The sequence below is a fragment of the Lonchura striata genome, chromosome 5 (genome assembly GCF_050655825.1).
Source record: "Lonchura striata isolate lonStrDom1 chromosome 5, ASM5065582v1, whole genome shotgun sequence".
NCBI classification, from domain to species: domain Eukaryota; kingdom Metazoa; phylum Chordata; class Aves; order Passeriformes; family Estrildidae; genus Lonchura; species Lonchura striata.
In genome coordinates this window covers 25,111,925-25,125,469 of record NC_140707.1, presented here as the reverse complement: position 1 = coordinate 25,125,469, position 13,545 = coordinate 25,111,925, and the positions used below count along the sequence as shown (strand labels likewise).

Genomic DNA, 13,545 nt, shown 5'->3' with positions numbered 1-13,545 from the left:
AGACATGGGATTTTTATTGCAAAGACTGACCCTCTCAATAGCTTGGATGAGGGTTGGAAAAGCAGCTGTGAACTCGTAACTCTCAGGATCCAGCTGGGATAGCTTTATCCTTGTCTGTGAGAGAAGCTGATGTTCTCTTTTTAGAGCCAGGTGGTCCCATAATGTCCTTGATAATCAACCAGTAGGTTGGGAAAGCAGGAAAACGGGGAGTCAGTGTTCTGCAGTGGCTTCTCACTGGTCAGTGCTTTCCTGGATTTTGAGTGCCTGCAGCATCTGCCCATGATGAAGCAGCTGGGAGTGAAAATCTTGATCTGTAAAGACCAAGACCATTTTGTGTGATGGAGGAGAGCTCTGACAAGGGTATCTGGCAGAGGCTTTGTGTGTTTTGTTTGGCTTCAAACACTCATTAATTTCCTGACTTCACATGGAAACAGATTGTTCATTTACTCATCACTGAAAGACTTTTTTTTTAAATTTGCAATTTAACCTTGCCTTTTACTTAGATTTGTGGTGCATATACAATGGGGCTTTACTTTCATGTCAGTGCATATTTTCTTAGTCAATACTGTGGCTCATTTTGAGAGTCATGTTTTAGTTTAGTTCAGATGTCGAGAGGCATCAGAGGGTTCCTAAGAAGAAGAAAAGTATTTTTTCCTCTCTGGAAACTCCTTTTTTTCATGTAAACACCTTATTCCTATACATGTGTGGAAATGGGCATATGACCATTGAGCTTTGAAATTATGGAAGACTGTTTCTGTGAAGGTTATGAGAGTGTGCAAACATATCACAAATAGTAGATAACACACTAAGGAAATTTCCAATTACTGGGTTTTTTTAATTAATGGAAATGATGTATGAAGTTAACTTTCTATCCCTGTGTCTTCTGATTGATTTATCAGCTTACCCTTTTAAATACTTAGATTGTCAATGTTGCAGATTGTTCTGGACTTCATTACAATAGTGATAATTAACTTTGGTAGCTTGTATATATTGCTTGTGTTTATTGAGCTGCTTACAGTAAACCCTCTCCATCCAGACTGTGGCTTTCTTCTAAATTCTTACTTATCCAAAGACAAAGCTTTTTTTTTAACACTGTTTCTCTAACCTTTTTCAAAAGTAATTTTCTGTCTGGTGCTGTAGATCCTTAAAACAGGGCCTCGCCAGTTTATGTCAGAGATTATCTGAGGTGATTATTCTCAGTGGTATACTGTGTTATTTGAAAGTATGTTTAAATTAAATTTTATTTAAAGGTGATTTTCCAAAATGTATTTACTTTTAAATAAATTTATTTTAAATAGTTTTGAGTTAAATTACATAAGATAAATTACAGAAGACACACAAACCTGTAAAACTTTCTTTTACTGTGCATAATGGGGAGAAATACAGAAACAGAAATACAGAAACAGAAATAGAGAATGCCCAGGCTGGGGAAAGGAGCACCAGTTGGGTGTCCGGGTCCCTGAGAGAAGCCCTGACTGATCACATTGGCTGTGATATTTGTGCTGAACTTGTGACATTTGGGGTGGCTCTGACTGCAGCTGCTCTTGGTTGAACATCGTCCCTTACCCTGAAATTGGTCTTTGTGTTGCATGCTCCTAGTCAAGCCAAGATCTTTCCCTCACCTTCTTTTATCCCAACAGATAATTGTAGGAGTTCTTCTGCTCTACTACCTTCTTGGAATCAGTGCCTTAATTGGAGCAGCAGTAATCATAGTCCTTGCACCTGTTCAGTACTTTGTAGCCACAAAACTCTCACAGGCCCAGCGAAGCACATTGGTGAGTGTCTTCAAACTAATTTGTGATCTAAATATAATTTCTGGTAATTGTGCATTGGTCTGTGCTTGGAATTACAAACCTAAGCATGGATGCTGACCCAGAATTGCTTGTCAAATGTTTCATAGTGTTCAAGAATGCGAGATTCTTGTAAGTGTAAGCAATAAATACATATTTTTGGGGGTTTATATTTTTCAGCACGTACGGTTCCCTAGGAGCAAAAAAAAATTTAAAACCTTCTAACTTACAAATACAGATGATCAATAGCCATTGACTGAAGTAGCTCTGGGCAGTGCACAGAGCTGTGAGTTGTGCAGGGCAAGCTATCCAAAGGGAAAGGAAGTAGGAATTCAAACTTGGACCCCAGATGTGAAAATCTATCAAACAGATTTATTTAAACAAACTCCATGCAGTTGTAACTCCCATGGTGTGTGCCTCAACTGGGGAGCTTAGATGTCTGCTAAGTCACAAGCTGTTCCTTGATCCCTCTTTTGGCTTGTGTATAATTTGAATCACCTGCATCACTGCTGACAGTGTTACCTTGCCTCATTGGCATTCCCATGCCCAGCTGCTCTGAACCTTATTCCCCCTTTCAGCAACTGTGGCACTGCCAAGGAAGCCACAGGAACTTGTCATGGAGCCAGAGCTAGCTGAAATCTCTTCCACCACAGATCATGGGTAGTGAGGAGAGTTATTTGTGCATCTTCCTGTGTGTAGAGGAATTCCTTTCTATCAACAGCATGCACCCTTCCAGAAATGTGGACAGCATTCATTCTTGCAGCATCCAATCATACAGTCAGCATCACCTAGAAATTCCTGCAGATGGGAGCAATGCTGTTTGTGATGGAAATGTCTGCACTGTGCAAGGGGGCTGCTTATCATTTTTGTGTCATCCTTATGCTTAGGGAAGCCGTGTTTTTATTGTACTCCTCAGGTAAATGTGTGTGTAAATGTTGCAGGAGTACTCCAACGAGAGACTGAAGAAGACAAATGAGATGCTGCGGGGCATTAAGCTCCTGAAACTCTATGCTTGGGAGCACATATTTCACAGCAGCGTGGAGGAAACCAGACAGAAAGAAATGACTAGCCTCAAGTCTTTTGCCCTTTACACCTCCATATCCAGTAAGTCTGTTCCTTCACCTTAATCCACTGCTCAGCTAAGTGCTACTGAATTATTAGCTACTAATGAGTTTACCATTTCTCTGTTGAGATTATTTCAGTTGCTTTGGGCTCTGATCTGTACTTCTCACTTTCCATCTAGTCAGACCCTGCATTTAATTCAGTAGAACTTTGCTTGTATGGGAAATATGCCTAAAAGAAAAATGAGTGCTTCAAAGAATTTACTTTTTCTGGACAAAAGCTTTCAAGGGACAAATGTTTCACAGGCTATATCTAGCCAGCAATATTCTCTTCTAGAACACAGCATTCAAGAGGAAGCTGATGTTGAAATTTATTTGTTGAGGTTTTTTTTCCTGCATTTTGTACAATTCAGAGCATATTAATAATGTGTGACAGGCATTGTCTTTGCACTGAAGCTCCAACACATAATATTTACATGTTCTTACCCAAAACTTGGATTTCTTGTTAAAATAAGTGATTCTTAAAACCATTTCTATATCCTGGAAAGAAAAGCATGAGTATTCTGGCAATTTTTTCATTCTGTATCCAGATTCTTTCCTCTCCTGTTATTTTTCAAGCTGCTTTAAGACTTTATTGTGTGTTTAAAAAGACCTAGAGCAAATTGAACTCTCTATTTGAGAAGATTATATGCAGTACCTATATAACTGCTATGGTCATATTTTAGAAATAATTAGCAAAGTCACACCGAAGAATATATAATCTGTGAGATATTAATGAAATTGAAAATTTTAGCAAGAAATTTTTGAGCACTACTTGGTACCTGTACAAATACCTCCTGGGATAATAAGGAAGCCTAGTTCTTGTGATCACTTAAGAAATGTACTCTAAGAGAAAGATCATGATCCTACAGAATTTAACAGACATTAAATTGAGGTATTCCTTGTCTTCTGAGACCAGAATTTCTCTCTGGCGATCCTAAGCACTGTGGGCTTGGAGAAGAGTTTCTGCTTTGACATAAAACAGAATTTAGCTGCAGGCTGTGAGAGCAGAAACTCTGTCTTACTCCCAGATCAACATAAATGGGTTCCCTTTGTCTGCAGTGCTTCATGTGGCATTAAAATCTATTTATAGTCAGGGCCAAGGGTTCAGCTGTAGAGCTGAGAAGGCTTACTGAATTTTAAATCCTCACAGAGTCATTTGCAACAGCTAGGAAAAGGTGTATTCATCCCAGGGGTACTGATTGTTCTGTGAAGCAATAACATAAGAATCTGTATTATTAGAAAACCTTTTTATTTACTGATGCTTCTTGAAATATTCCAAGTCTGCAGTTGCATTCTTATTTTGTGTTATGTGTGATATTTAGGAATGTGGAAGACACAGGAGATAACTTCTCAGCATGGGGTAAAGCAGTGTAGCTTTATGTTGATGGCGCTTATAATTTTGGCTTATAAAGGTTCTTATTGTTTCAGCCTAGGAGTTCTTTATACCTTCAGGCTTTAGTAGAAATTTAGTAGAAATTACACTTGTCTTTGCAAATTCGCACTTTTAAAGACTAAAAAAGAATGTGCTCTTTTAACTTAAGTATAATTAGAATGAGAAGCATAATCAGCCCCAAACACATTGGCTAATGTTGTAGTAAAAAGATGATTTAATTTCTTTAGGGAAAAAAAAAATGAAAAGACATTAGAGGACCATAATTTTTTATATTTGTGATCTAGAGGAAGGCAGACAGATGCCAGAACTAAGAAAGCAGAAAAGAGATTTTTATATATAATTATTTTAACAGAGTGTTGAATAGACTCTGGAATTCTTTTCTAAGTACACATAGCTATTAACAGAAATAAAGAATATGGTTGGAGCTATTTTATTCATAAGGAATAGATTTGCATTGGATTACAGAAAATATACCTACAAGTTCCAGGGCAGTGTTGGCTAGACTACAAGAAAATTCCATTTCAAGACCACATGGAAATTGGATCTGGTGTGCCTCATCCCTGTGCCAGGATCCTGGCTATATGGATATGGAATTGTTCATGTGTACTAAAAGAGCTACTGTAGAAATTACCTCTTCCTGTACTTTAATGAAAGGCCTCCACCAGACTCAAAGTTGGGTGACATCTTTACAGGATTTAATGTACATTAAAATTCAGGAAAGACAAAGAAAGGAGTGGTTTCCTACTTCTATGGCTTTTTTGCCTAATCTGTCAGAAGCAAAATAACTCCAGGCTTTCTCACAGGAAAAGAACAGTGGTTACTGTTACTAAAATATCCAGACCATCTGAAAATTTTTCTCAGTTCTTAGTCTACCTTTTTCCAATAACAAAGTCCTTTTGACTAAAACTAATTAAATGTAATGTCTTAGCTGCAAAAGAGTTATTTTAGGAAACATTTGATTATTCTGGACTCTCTCATAGTTGGAAAAAAATATTAAAAATAAGGGAAAGCAACCCCCAAATTCCAATGGCTCGTGTTTGTTTGGTTGACAGAAGTTTGAAGTCCTTGTATGTCCAAAATTCAGCTCAGCTTCTTGGGAGCCACCAATAGTTTAGATGTCTTAACTACAGCAAGCTTTGCCAGCCCTACAGGATATTTATTCCATCCAGCTTCCTATTTGACAGGTATGATTTTGTGCTGTGGACAGGAACAAAGCAGGATCCATCTCTGAGAAGCTGATCAGCTTTGCTAGATTCTCCCACCAGATTCGTCCCTAAAAGCAAACCCGTGTACTGCAGCAGTCTCAAAGGCTCATTGCAAAGGCAAGGATTAAATGGCATTCAGAAGGACAGAACTGCAGGCAGCAAGCTTCCCTTCTTTACAATTTCTGTGCTTGTAACTACCTTGGGTGTGGGAACCCAGGGCAAGGGGAATATCCCCCTGTCTGCCCTGGGGTGCTCTGACTCCCAGGAAAACACTGACTTTGACCCTCATTCCTGGAGAAGGCCTCCTAAGCCTCAAAGTAAACTACAAACCATGAAAGTGTGAAATAGATTGTAGAGATAGTAGATACTAGTGTAGTATGTCACATGGGCGAGAAATTTAGGTTTTAGGTTTTTTAGTATGTTATAGATGGGTTCAAGATAGAGGATATAGGGTGTTGTCTTGAGTTTCTTTCTTCTTGGGTTTGGGTGGTATCTTGTAATTGGGTAGAAAAATCTGCATTGTGGGTCTTTAGGGGTCAGTTATTAGGTTAGAAAGGAAAATAATTTAGGTGTCACTTCTTAATTGGGTAGCTTAGTTTTTGATTAGACTTAAAAAAGACTTTGCAGCATGAGGTTGTTGGCCATTTTTGTGCTGTTTTCGTGCATGCAAGGTCTGGGAGCAGACAGTGTGCTGAAGTTTTGATAAGATAACAATAAACAGAAGCTGAAGACCAAAAAAGTCCAATGAGTCTCTCGTTCCTGACACAGAACTGCTCCAGGAGGGTCTCCCCTGCCAGGGGAGCCCCCAGGGAGTTGCCCGACTTGGTGCCCACGAACTCACACCTGGGTTGATAAAAAGTGTGAGAACTGGTCAGGAAGTAGAACCATTAAAAAGACACGAGAAGCTGCTTTGTGTTCCATCACAGAAAGAATATTTTTCTCAGAAAAATACGTTTTTGTTGTTTTTTTTTCCAGGGGTGAGGTGTAAACTATGCATTTCTAGACTTTAATAAATGTTAGTCTTTCAAAGCTGAAGCTTTTATTTTGTAATTATACACTTTAACATACTTATACTTTTAAATTCTCTGACAAGGAATCAGAGCTATGTGCAATAACTCAGCTATTTTATATAAGCATGAGTACAGAATTTAGGAATATGTTAGAGGATTCATTAAAGCTCATCTAAACATAAGTAGGAGAAATATCTGACACTATATAGAGTCCTTCAGGGGTTTATGCCGAGAAAAGGGTGACCAAACAGTCAACCAGAGGAGTCAATGAGACTTCAATTCAGATTAAGTAACTGGGGAGAGCTTTTCCTGTTTCAACATGGCTATATCTGAGAGAAGAAAAGGACAGGCACATTTGAAACACCAAAGTGTCTAGCCTTTTTCTGTTACACCTGTACTGATGCCTGAGTTCTATTTTAGCTCTAGAGTCTATATTCTTCCTCTGTGTAGTTTACTTACATGAAATAAAGTTGAGTGAAGGCCAAAATGAAAAGGTGATGATTAAATAATATCTTCAGGTTGTGACAGAGGGGACAGACATGCAAGGTAAGAGCATAGAAAACACCATTATAAAGCAGTGCTAGTAGTATTTTAGCATTTAGCATGTCTGAATAAAAATTGTTTCTAAATGTTCCTGTGTGTTTTCCTTCACAGTCTTTATGAATGCAGCAATACCAATTGCAGCTGTGCTTATAGTAAGTATGGACTTTTTAAATAGTGTTAATTATGAGTGCATTTTCAAGTATAAGTGATGTCGAATTGGGGAAGGGGAAGAACAGGATGCAAACCTGCTGCACATTTACAGTTCCTCTGGTAGAGAATGGAAAATGCCCACTTGGCTTCTGAAACTAGAAGCAGCCCAGAGCATGCAGCACTGCCCCAAACTGTTAAGGGAGTATGAATTCAGATTCTGTGAATGAAATGCTTGTGAAATATGAAGTCTTTTCCTTCTTTATGGCAATGCACTGATGGTGATGTTTGTCTCTTTGTAGACATTTGTTGTCCATGCTCATCTGACAAGAAAGGCTGACTTCTCCCCATCAGTGGCATTTGCCTCCCTCTCCCTGTTTCATATCCTTGTGTCTCCGTTGTTCCTGCTCTCAAGTGTGGTTAGATCCACTGTCAAAGCATTAGTAAGGTGAGAACTGTAAAATTTATATCTACCACCTACCCAATTTCAGAGAATGTGTCCATTGCTCATTTTACAACTTCAGGTTTAGGAATACCATGGTGATTATTTATCTGTTCTTGTAAACTGCTTCCCAACTTTTTTTCCCCTCCATCAAGCATGTAGAAGGGTGAAAGGTAATCACAGCAGGACATAGGTTTCAGCATTTATCTCCTGTTTTTGTCTGTTGGGGCAGAGTTAGACTGGAACAAGCCAACAAAAAACCTTAAAAATCACTTCTAAGAGTCACAGTAAGTTAATGACCAAGTGTTTTATCCAGCCTTGATGAATTTTTAGTTTCTGTTGAGCATGTTAGTTTGGGTGTTCAAAAGCTAACCAAGTAACAACCAGTAGAATTGCTGTTTCACTGGGGATTTTAGTATCAACAGATTAAGTGTAAAAACCTTCTAATGCTTTTTCTTATGCAGTGTAACTCTACCTAACTGATAGGGGAAGCAGAGCTTGGGTTTCCTTCTTTATTAGGACAATTTTGGCCTCCAATGGAGCTGTCTGCCAAGTTTGTTTAAACTATGGGATGGATACTGGCCACCAGCCCTTGCTTAATTGCCTTTGTGTTGCTTTGGAGATGGAAGGGAGACTGCAGCACAAGGCTGAGATTGCCTTCAGTGTTTGAAAATTCCCTGACAGTGCAAAGTCACAGCTGTGTCCTCTCTCCTAAGGAGTGTGAAATCTGAGAGCATCAGCAGCTGGCAGGAAATGTTTTGCAGCCACTGTGGTAGTCCCTAGAGCCATGGCAAATTGTCATGCAAAGATTACAGCCAGCAGAGTGCCTGGGAGCCCACATTGACACTGCCTATTACCCACAGGCATTTATTTTAGCTTGTCTAAGGATTTCTTTGCAAATGAATTGTGCCTGTTAATGCCACAGGAACAATTTGAGAGCGATTAGTATCAGCCAAGTATTAATTATTGCTAGCTGGGAGTTCTTCATGGGTTATTCTGGAGATACCTTTTTGTTGGCAGGCTGTTGCCCTGCCATTTGTGGTGCAGACAAGAATCAAACTCTGAAACAAAGCTGACATCATCCTTGCCTTCCTGGCTGGCTGTATCACCCAGGTAGTGTTCCAGAGTGCATTGCTCCATAGTGCTGCTGGTGCTGCTCTCTCTATTCATCCTTCAGAAGAATACTTTGGAACCATGTGCCAGATATTTTCAAGCCACACAAAGATGTGCTTGCTGAAATAGTCGAGTAAATGTTGAAAAGCAGACAGTCAAGTTTGCACCAATTGATCACAGCTATTGTTTGCTTGCTGCAACTGTGTCCTACTGTTAGACCTTCCTGCTTATAAGTAGCTGGTCAGGCAAAACTTGGCAGATTTGTATTTCAGCTTTTTTAGGCTGAGATAGTCTGACTGATTTTAGCATGTGTGCAAAGGCAGCTTCTCCTGGAGTGACAGAAAGGGTGCAGAAGATGATCCAGCAGTGAAACCAGCATGTAAAGGCTAGTAAGAGAATGTTATTGGCTTTGCTTCCCAGGCACTCCACAAACCCTGCTCTGTTAGTATTGGCTACAGTCTTTGATGCTCGATGCTATCAAGGACAATATTGATCAATAACTTTGTCAATATCTTTAATTGTTGCACACTGCCCAATTGCAAAGCATCCCCATGGATGGCCATTGACACACTCAGAACCACTGTGTGACTGACAGATTCAAAGCTTCTGTTCCATGTAGGACCCCTGAAAATATTCCAAGTTATGGGCTTGGGTGTCTGCTTCTGAGAGCAGCAACTGTTAAAAGTCTTTAGGAAGGCGACAAATCTGATACTTCTTTGTACAGTGGTGCTTTGGAGATTTTTTTAATATGTGGAGTGTTTCTGCCACTGAAAATTAAAACTGAAGAGTCAATGGATGCATTTCTTCAATGTGAGTCTTCGCGGACAAAGGGTGCAGTGTACCATTTTCAGTTGGCAAAGGTTAAGCAGCAAGAGTGGTATTATGTATCTTATGGGGTTTAATATCAAACCATCTTTCCAGTGAGCTGTGCAAATAACTGTGTTTTAATCAATATGTCCTTTCTGTAGCTTAAAAATAAGTTCCCCTCTGGAGATACTGGAATACTCAAATTGTGCTGTCAGCAAGAGCTCTGCAGAGAACGTCCTTTTTCTATTCTTTAAGAGTTTAGAACAGTCTGGCATCCTAAAGTAAGAGCTGTTGCTGCTAACACAAGATTTTCCCACAGTTCTATTGTGTTTCTTCAGTAATTGTCTCAGGAGCAATAATTCCAGAATTGCAGGGAATTGGTAAAAGGTTTGCAGTGAGTACAGACACCTGGATACACAACTAGGAAATAAAGTCAAATTGTTGGGTGGCTTAATAGAGACACTCTTGTTTGGATATGCATGGTCTGAGAATGTTTGCTGTCTTCTTTTCCTACCCCTTTAGACCCTGGAGCAGATACATGGGGGACTTCTCTGTCTGTTCCTTCTTCACAGCAATTTCTCAAATATCAGTGTAATTTTCATGCAGAGAATATAGATGCAGCTGCATATTAAATCCATATAGGCAGCATCTAAACCATCATTTGATCCATTTAAAGACATTTGAAATTTTATTTTAAATGTTTGGTTCACTGAACAAAAAGGTTGCCCTGTTTTCCAGAGCTTTGTGCAAATAAATATTAATATCTCTAGCAATGGAGCTTCTAAACACTTCCTTTGAGATATAAGATCTTCCCATTAAAAGATGAAAATTGTTATTATTCCTCTTATTGCATCCTAAGCAGTTATTTTCCCCCTTTTTGTTGTTTAGATTGTAGTACCTGCTCTAGCTAAATTCCCTCCACTGAATCCACTAAGAGATTCACTGATCTGAGTCCCCAGCTGCCATTAGCAATCAGGCAGGTTGACAGAAAACCTCTAGAACCATTCCTCTCCTAGGGAGCCCCAGGGTGACTTTGATCTCTGCTTGGAGGACAAGTTTTAGCTGTGCAGGGAGTCTGCTTCAGGCAGTGCTGTAATTCCTGGATCCAATGTTTTGGTACCAGTGGGGCATCTCACAAGGTTCTTAGAAGAAACTAAGTCTCCTTCTAAAGAAGAAATCCCTGGTAGTGAAATGCAAAATAAATCGTGGCAGGTGAATTCTTATTTTATAAGACTGGCATTGTAACAGATCACCACATTTCACAATGCTTCAGTTTTTCCTCTTTCTCCCCAGTTAGCCTAGGGCTAAACATTGAAATCAATTTTTTCAGCTCTTGTCCATAAATTTATTTTTAGGCCTTCTGGCACTTTATTTTGAAGACTTCTTTCCAGTTCATTGAGCTTCTTTGATGTTGAGTTCATTATTCAATTCAATTCTTTCACAAATTTCATTTGCTGTTCCTGTGAGTAGATTAGACATACATTTTATAAAGTCAGGTACAGAGATAAAATTGATGCCCTGACCTGTTAAATGTCTTAATAAAGCCACATTATCTCTCAGCTAATTCAATCTTAAAGCAGCTAGTGAAAATTCTATGCTTTCTTCTTTGTTGCTGGTTGTCAGGATTCCTTTTATATCTCATCTGTTGAATACTATTCTGTTAATGTATATTCCTTTATCTAGTTACCATATGCACATCATATTTCTCCAGCTCATGGTATACAGCTTCTATAAAACTGTTCAATAGGACTGACTGGGCCAAACTCGATCAGCATAATTGACAATAATTCTACTTGGCTGAGTAGCTTCAAAACAAGACACAGAAGTTGTAGCCCTTCTGTGTCCCACAAATGCCTGAAAAACCCTTTGTGTGAGATCTCTCTGGTGGTGTCGGAAGAGAGCACAACATGAGGAACATCTGCACAAACTGTTAAAATATCACTGTTAATAGGCAACAGGACAAGCTTTGAAAGCTTCCTTGGGTAACTTCCCATTACATGTTTTCATACACCTGTAACAAAACAAGAATAAACAAACTGTGCAGCAGGCAGCACCTGAAGTGCAAGAAGGGATACCCTGTAGTAAACATTGCAGTGAAAAAAGTTTTGCTTCCAAGGTTGAGGTGTCATTGTGGGGTTTTTTCCCTTTCAGTGTGCAGAAATTGAGTGAATTCCTGTCAAGTGAAGAAATTGGAGAAGAGCATGATAAATCTTCAGAGCTAAGAAGTGCAGATAATCACAGCAAGTACCAAGCAGTAGTGAGTAAAGCTGTCTCATTGCCGGTGAAGTGGCTGCAGTCGTTTGTACCCAGAATAAATTTTTCACTTCTCCATTTCCTACTGATTATTTCCTGCGATTGCAAAACCTCTCTTTTAATATTCTGAACTGTATCGTTCACACTATGGTTGTTAGGGTTTGGGGCATTTTACTGATGCTGCCACAATTAGTGCTTATTTCTGTCTCTCTGATTTTGCACAGCCACTCAAGGTTGTGAACCGCAAGAGGCCTGCCAGGGAGGACTGGAACAATTACAGCTCTCACATGAGAAGACCCATTAACATCACAGAAGCAGATGATTTTTGTGTAAAGGTGATAAGAAGGTCACTCTAATAACACTTATATTAGCTCACTAATAGTCACTTTTGTACTCTGATGAGTTTCAAGTTCAAGACCCAGCATGTGGTGTGAACTGTCAGACACTTGTGCATTTGTCAGAGATTAACCTCCACCTTTCTTGTACCTGTCTTCCTTTTTAAGAATTAACTACTAATCTCTAGGTTGTAATTAATTGCAGTTATTCCTCTAGATTTCACCCAGCCATTTGCTATTTCAAATGTTTAAGTCATTAGCCCTGTTCTCAGGTCTCAAATTTTTAACTCAGAACAGCCAAAGTTGAAAGGAACCTCAAAAGATCATCTGACCCAACCTTTTATATATGACAGACTCTTTCTTCCAGTTCCAGAGTCTGTATAGAATAATAGGATGGAGAAAAGCGAAAATAATTTGTTCTAGACATTCCCAAAATAATGTCATCGTGGATATTGCCTTCCTATTTTGGAATTCCTAGTAGCCTTTCCCCAGATGAAATTAAAAACTAACTCCCAAAAACCAAACTTGTCTAAAGAAAAAAAATTACAATTGCCCATGCCACTTTGAAGACTGATGCTCTTGATTTGTTGTGGAAATGGCCAGAAGTAATAAAAATTCTGGTGGTTGTTATAGTGATGAAGCTGTTTATTTAGGGAGCCTGCTAATACATTTGCCTTTCCAGCAAAAGAGGATGAATAATTCAGTTTCATGGGACTAAGTAGGACAACTGGTAATGCTTTCAGGGTTCTTTTTATACATGCTGAATTGATTCAGGATCCTTCTTGAACAAACTTCCAGGAAAATAAGAGGAATATTTGAAAGAGGGTTTTGGGGGCAATGTTGGGTCAAAAGACTGCCTAGAGTGACAATAGTGTCACAAAGAGGAGGCCAGTGCAGTAACATCTGTAAGGCTTGAATGGAAATCCAGGCCCAGGGATAATTTTTGGCTCCATCTGCTGATACCACTGTTACCTGGGTCAGGGAATTTGTGCAGGCACTGTCTGTCTGCACCTCATTGCCCAGGAAGGGACATTAGTTGAGAGAGGTTCCTCTGGCTGCCTTTAGTAATCTGGAGGAGGAACACCATGCTTGCTTTTACTCAAGATGGGAGTATCAACTTTTCTCAAGGATGTGATAAAAGTGTCCCCTTCCACTCTTCTTAGATGAAAAATTGTTGTACCTTGCATAACTGAAAGGTTTTGAAGGCTTTAGTGGCTCTGAAAAAGTGAGAGAAGAGGGTCCTCTATAAATGTAGCCTCTTAAAATTTTCTTCCATTCCTTGTTTCTCATAGTATCCATGGAAATCTCCATTTAATGTCTGAACAGGCTTTGTTTCCTGGTTTTAGTCTTTTTCAATGAAAGTATTTCTGTATCTAGCAAAACCTAGATTATCTGAGAAACATG

General features: G+C 39.2%; 1 protein-coding gene across 3 annotated transcripts in view; it reads left to right on the top strand.

The window, feature by feature from the left end:
- ABCC8 (ATP binding cassette subfamily C member 8) overlaps positions 1-13,545 on the top strand; it is a 73,688-nt gene that overhangs the window by 23,656 nt on the left and 36,487 nt on the right. For all 3 annotated transcript variants that reach the window (XM_021525621.3, XM_021525620.3, XM_085580139.1), the window contains exons 9-14: positions 1,641-1,775; positions 2,732-2,894; positions 7,156-7,196; positions 7,494-7,639; positions 11,705-11,810; positions 12,031-12,141. In XM_021525621.3, coding sequence (XP_021381296.1) covers positions 1,641-1,775; positions 2,732-2,894; positions 7,156-7,196; positions 7,494-7,639; positions 11,705-11,810; positions 12,031-12,141 — 702 coding nt within the window. The remainder of the gene's footprint in view (positions 1-1,640; positions 1,776-2,731; positions 2,895-7,155; positions 7,197-7,493; positions 7,640-11,704; positions 11,811-12,030; positions 12,142-13,545) is intronic.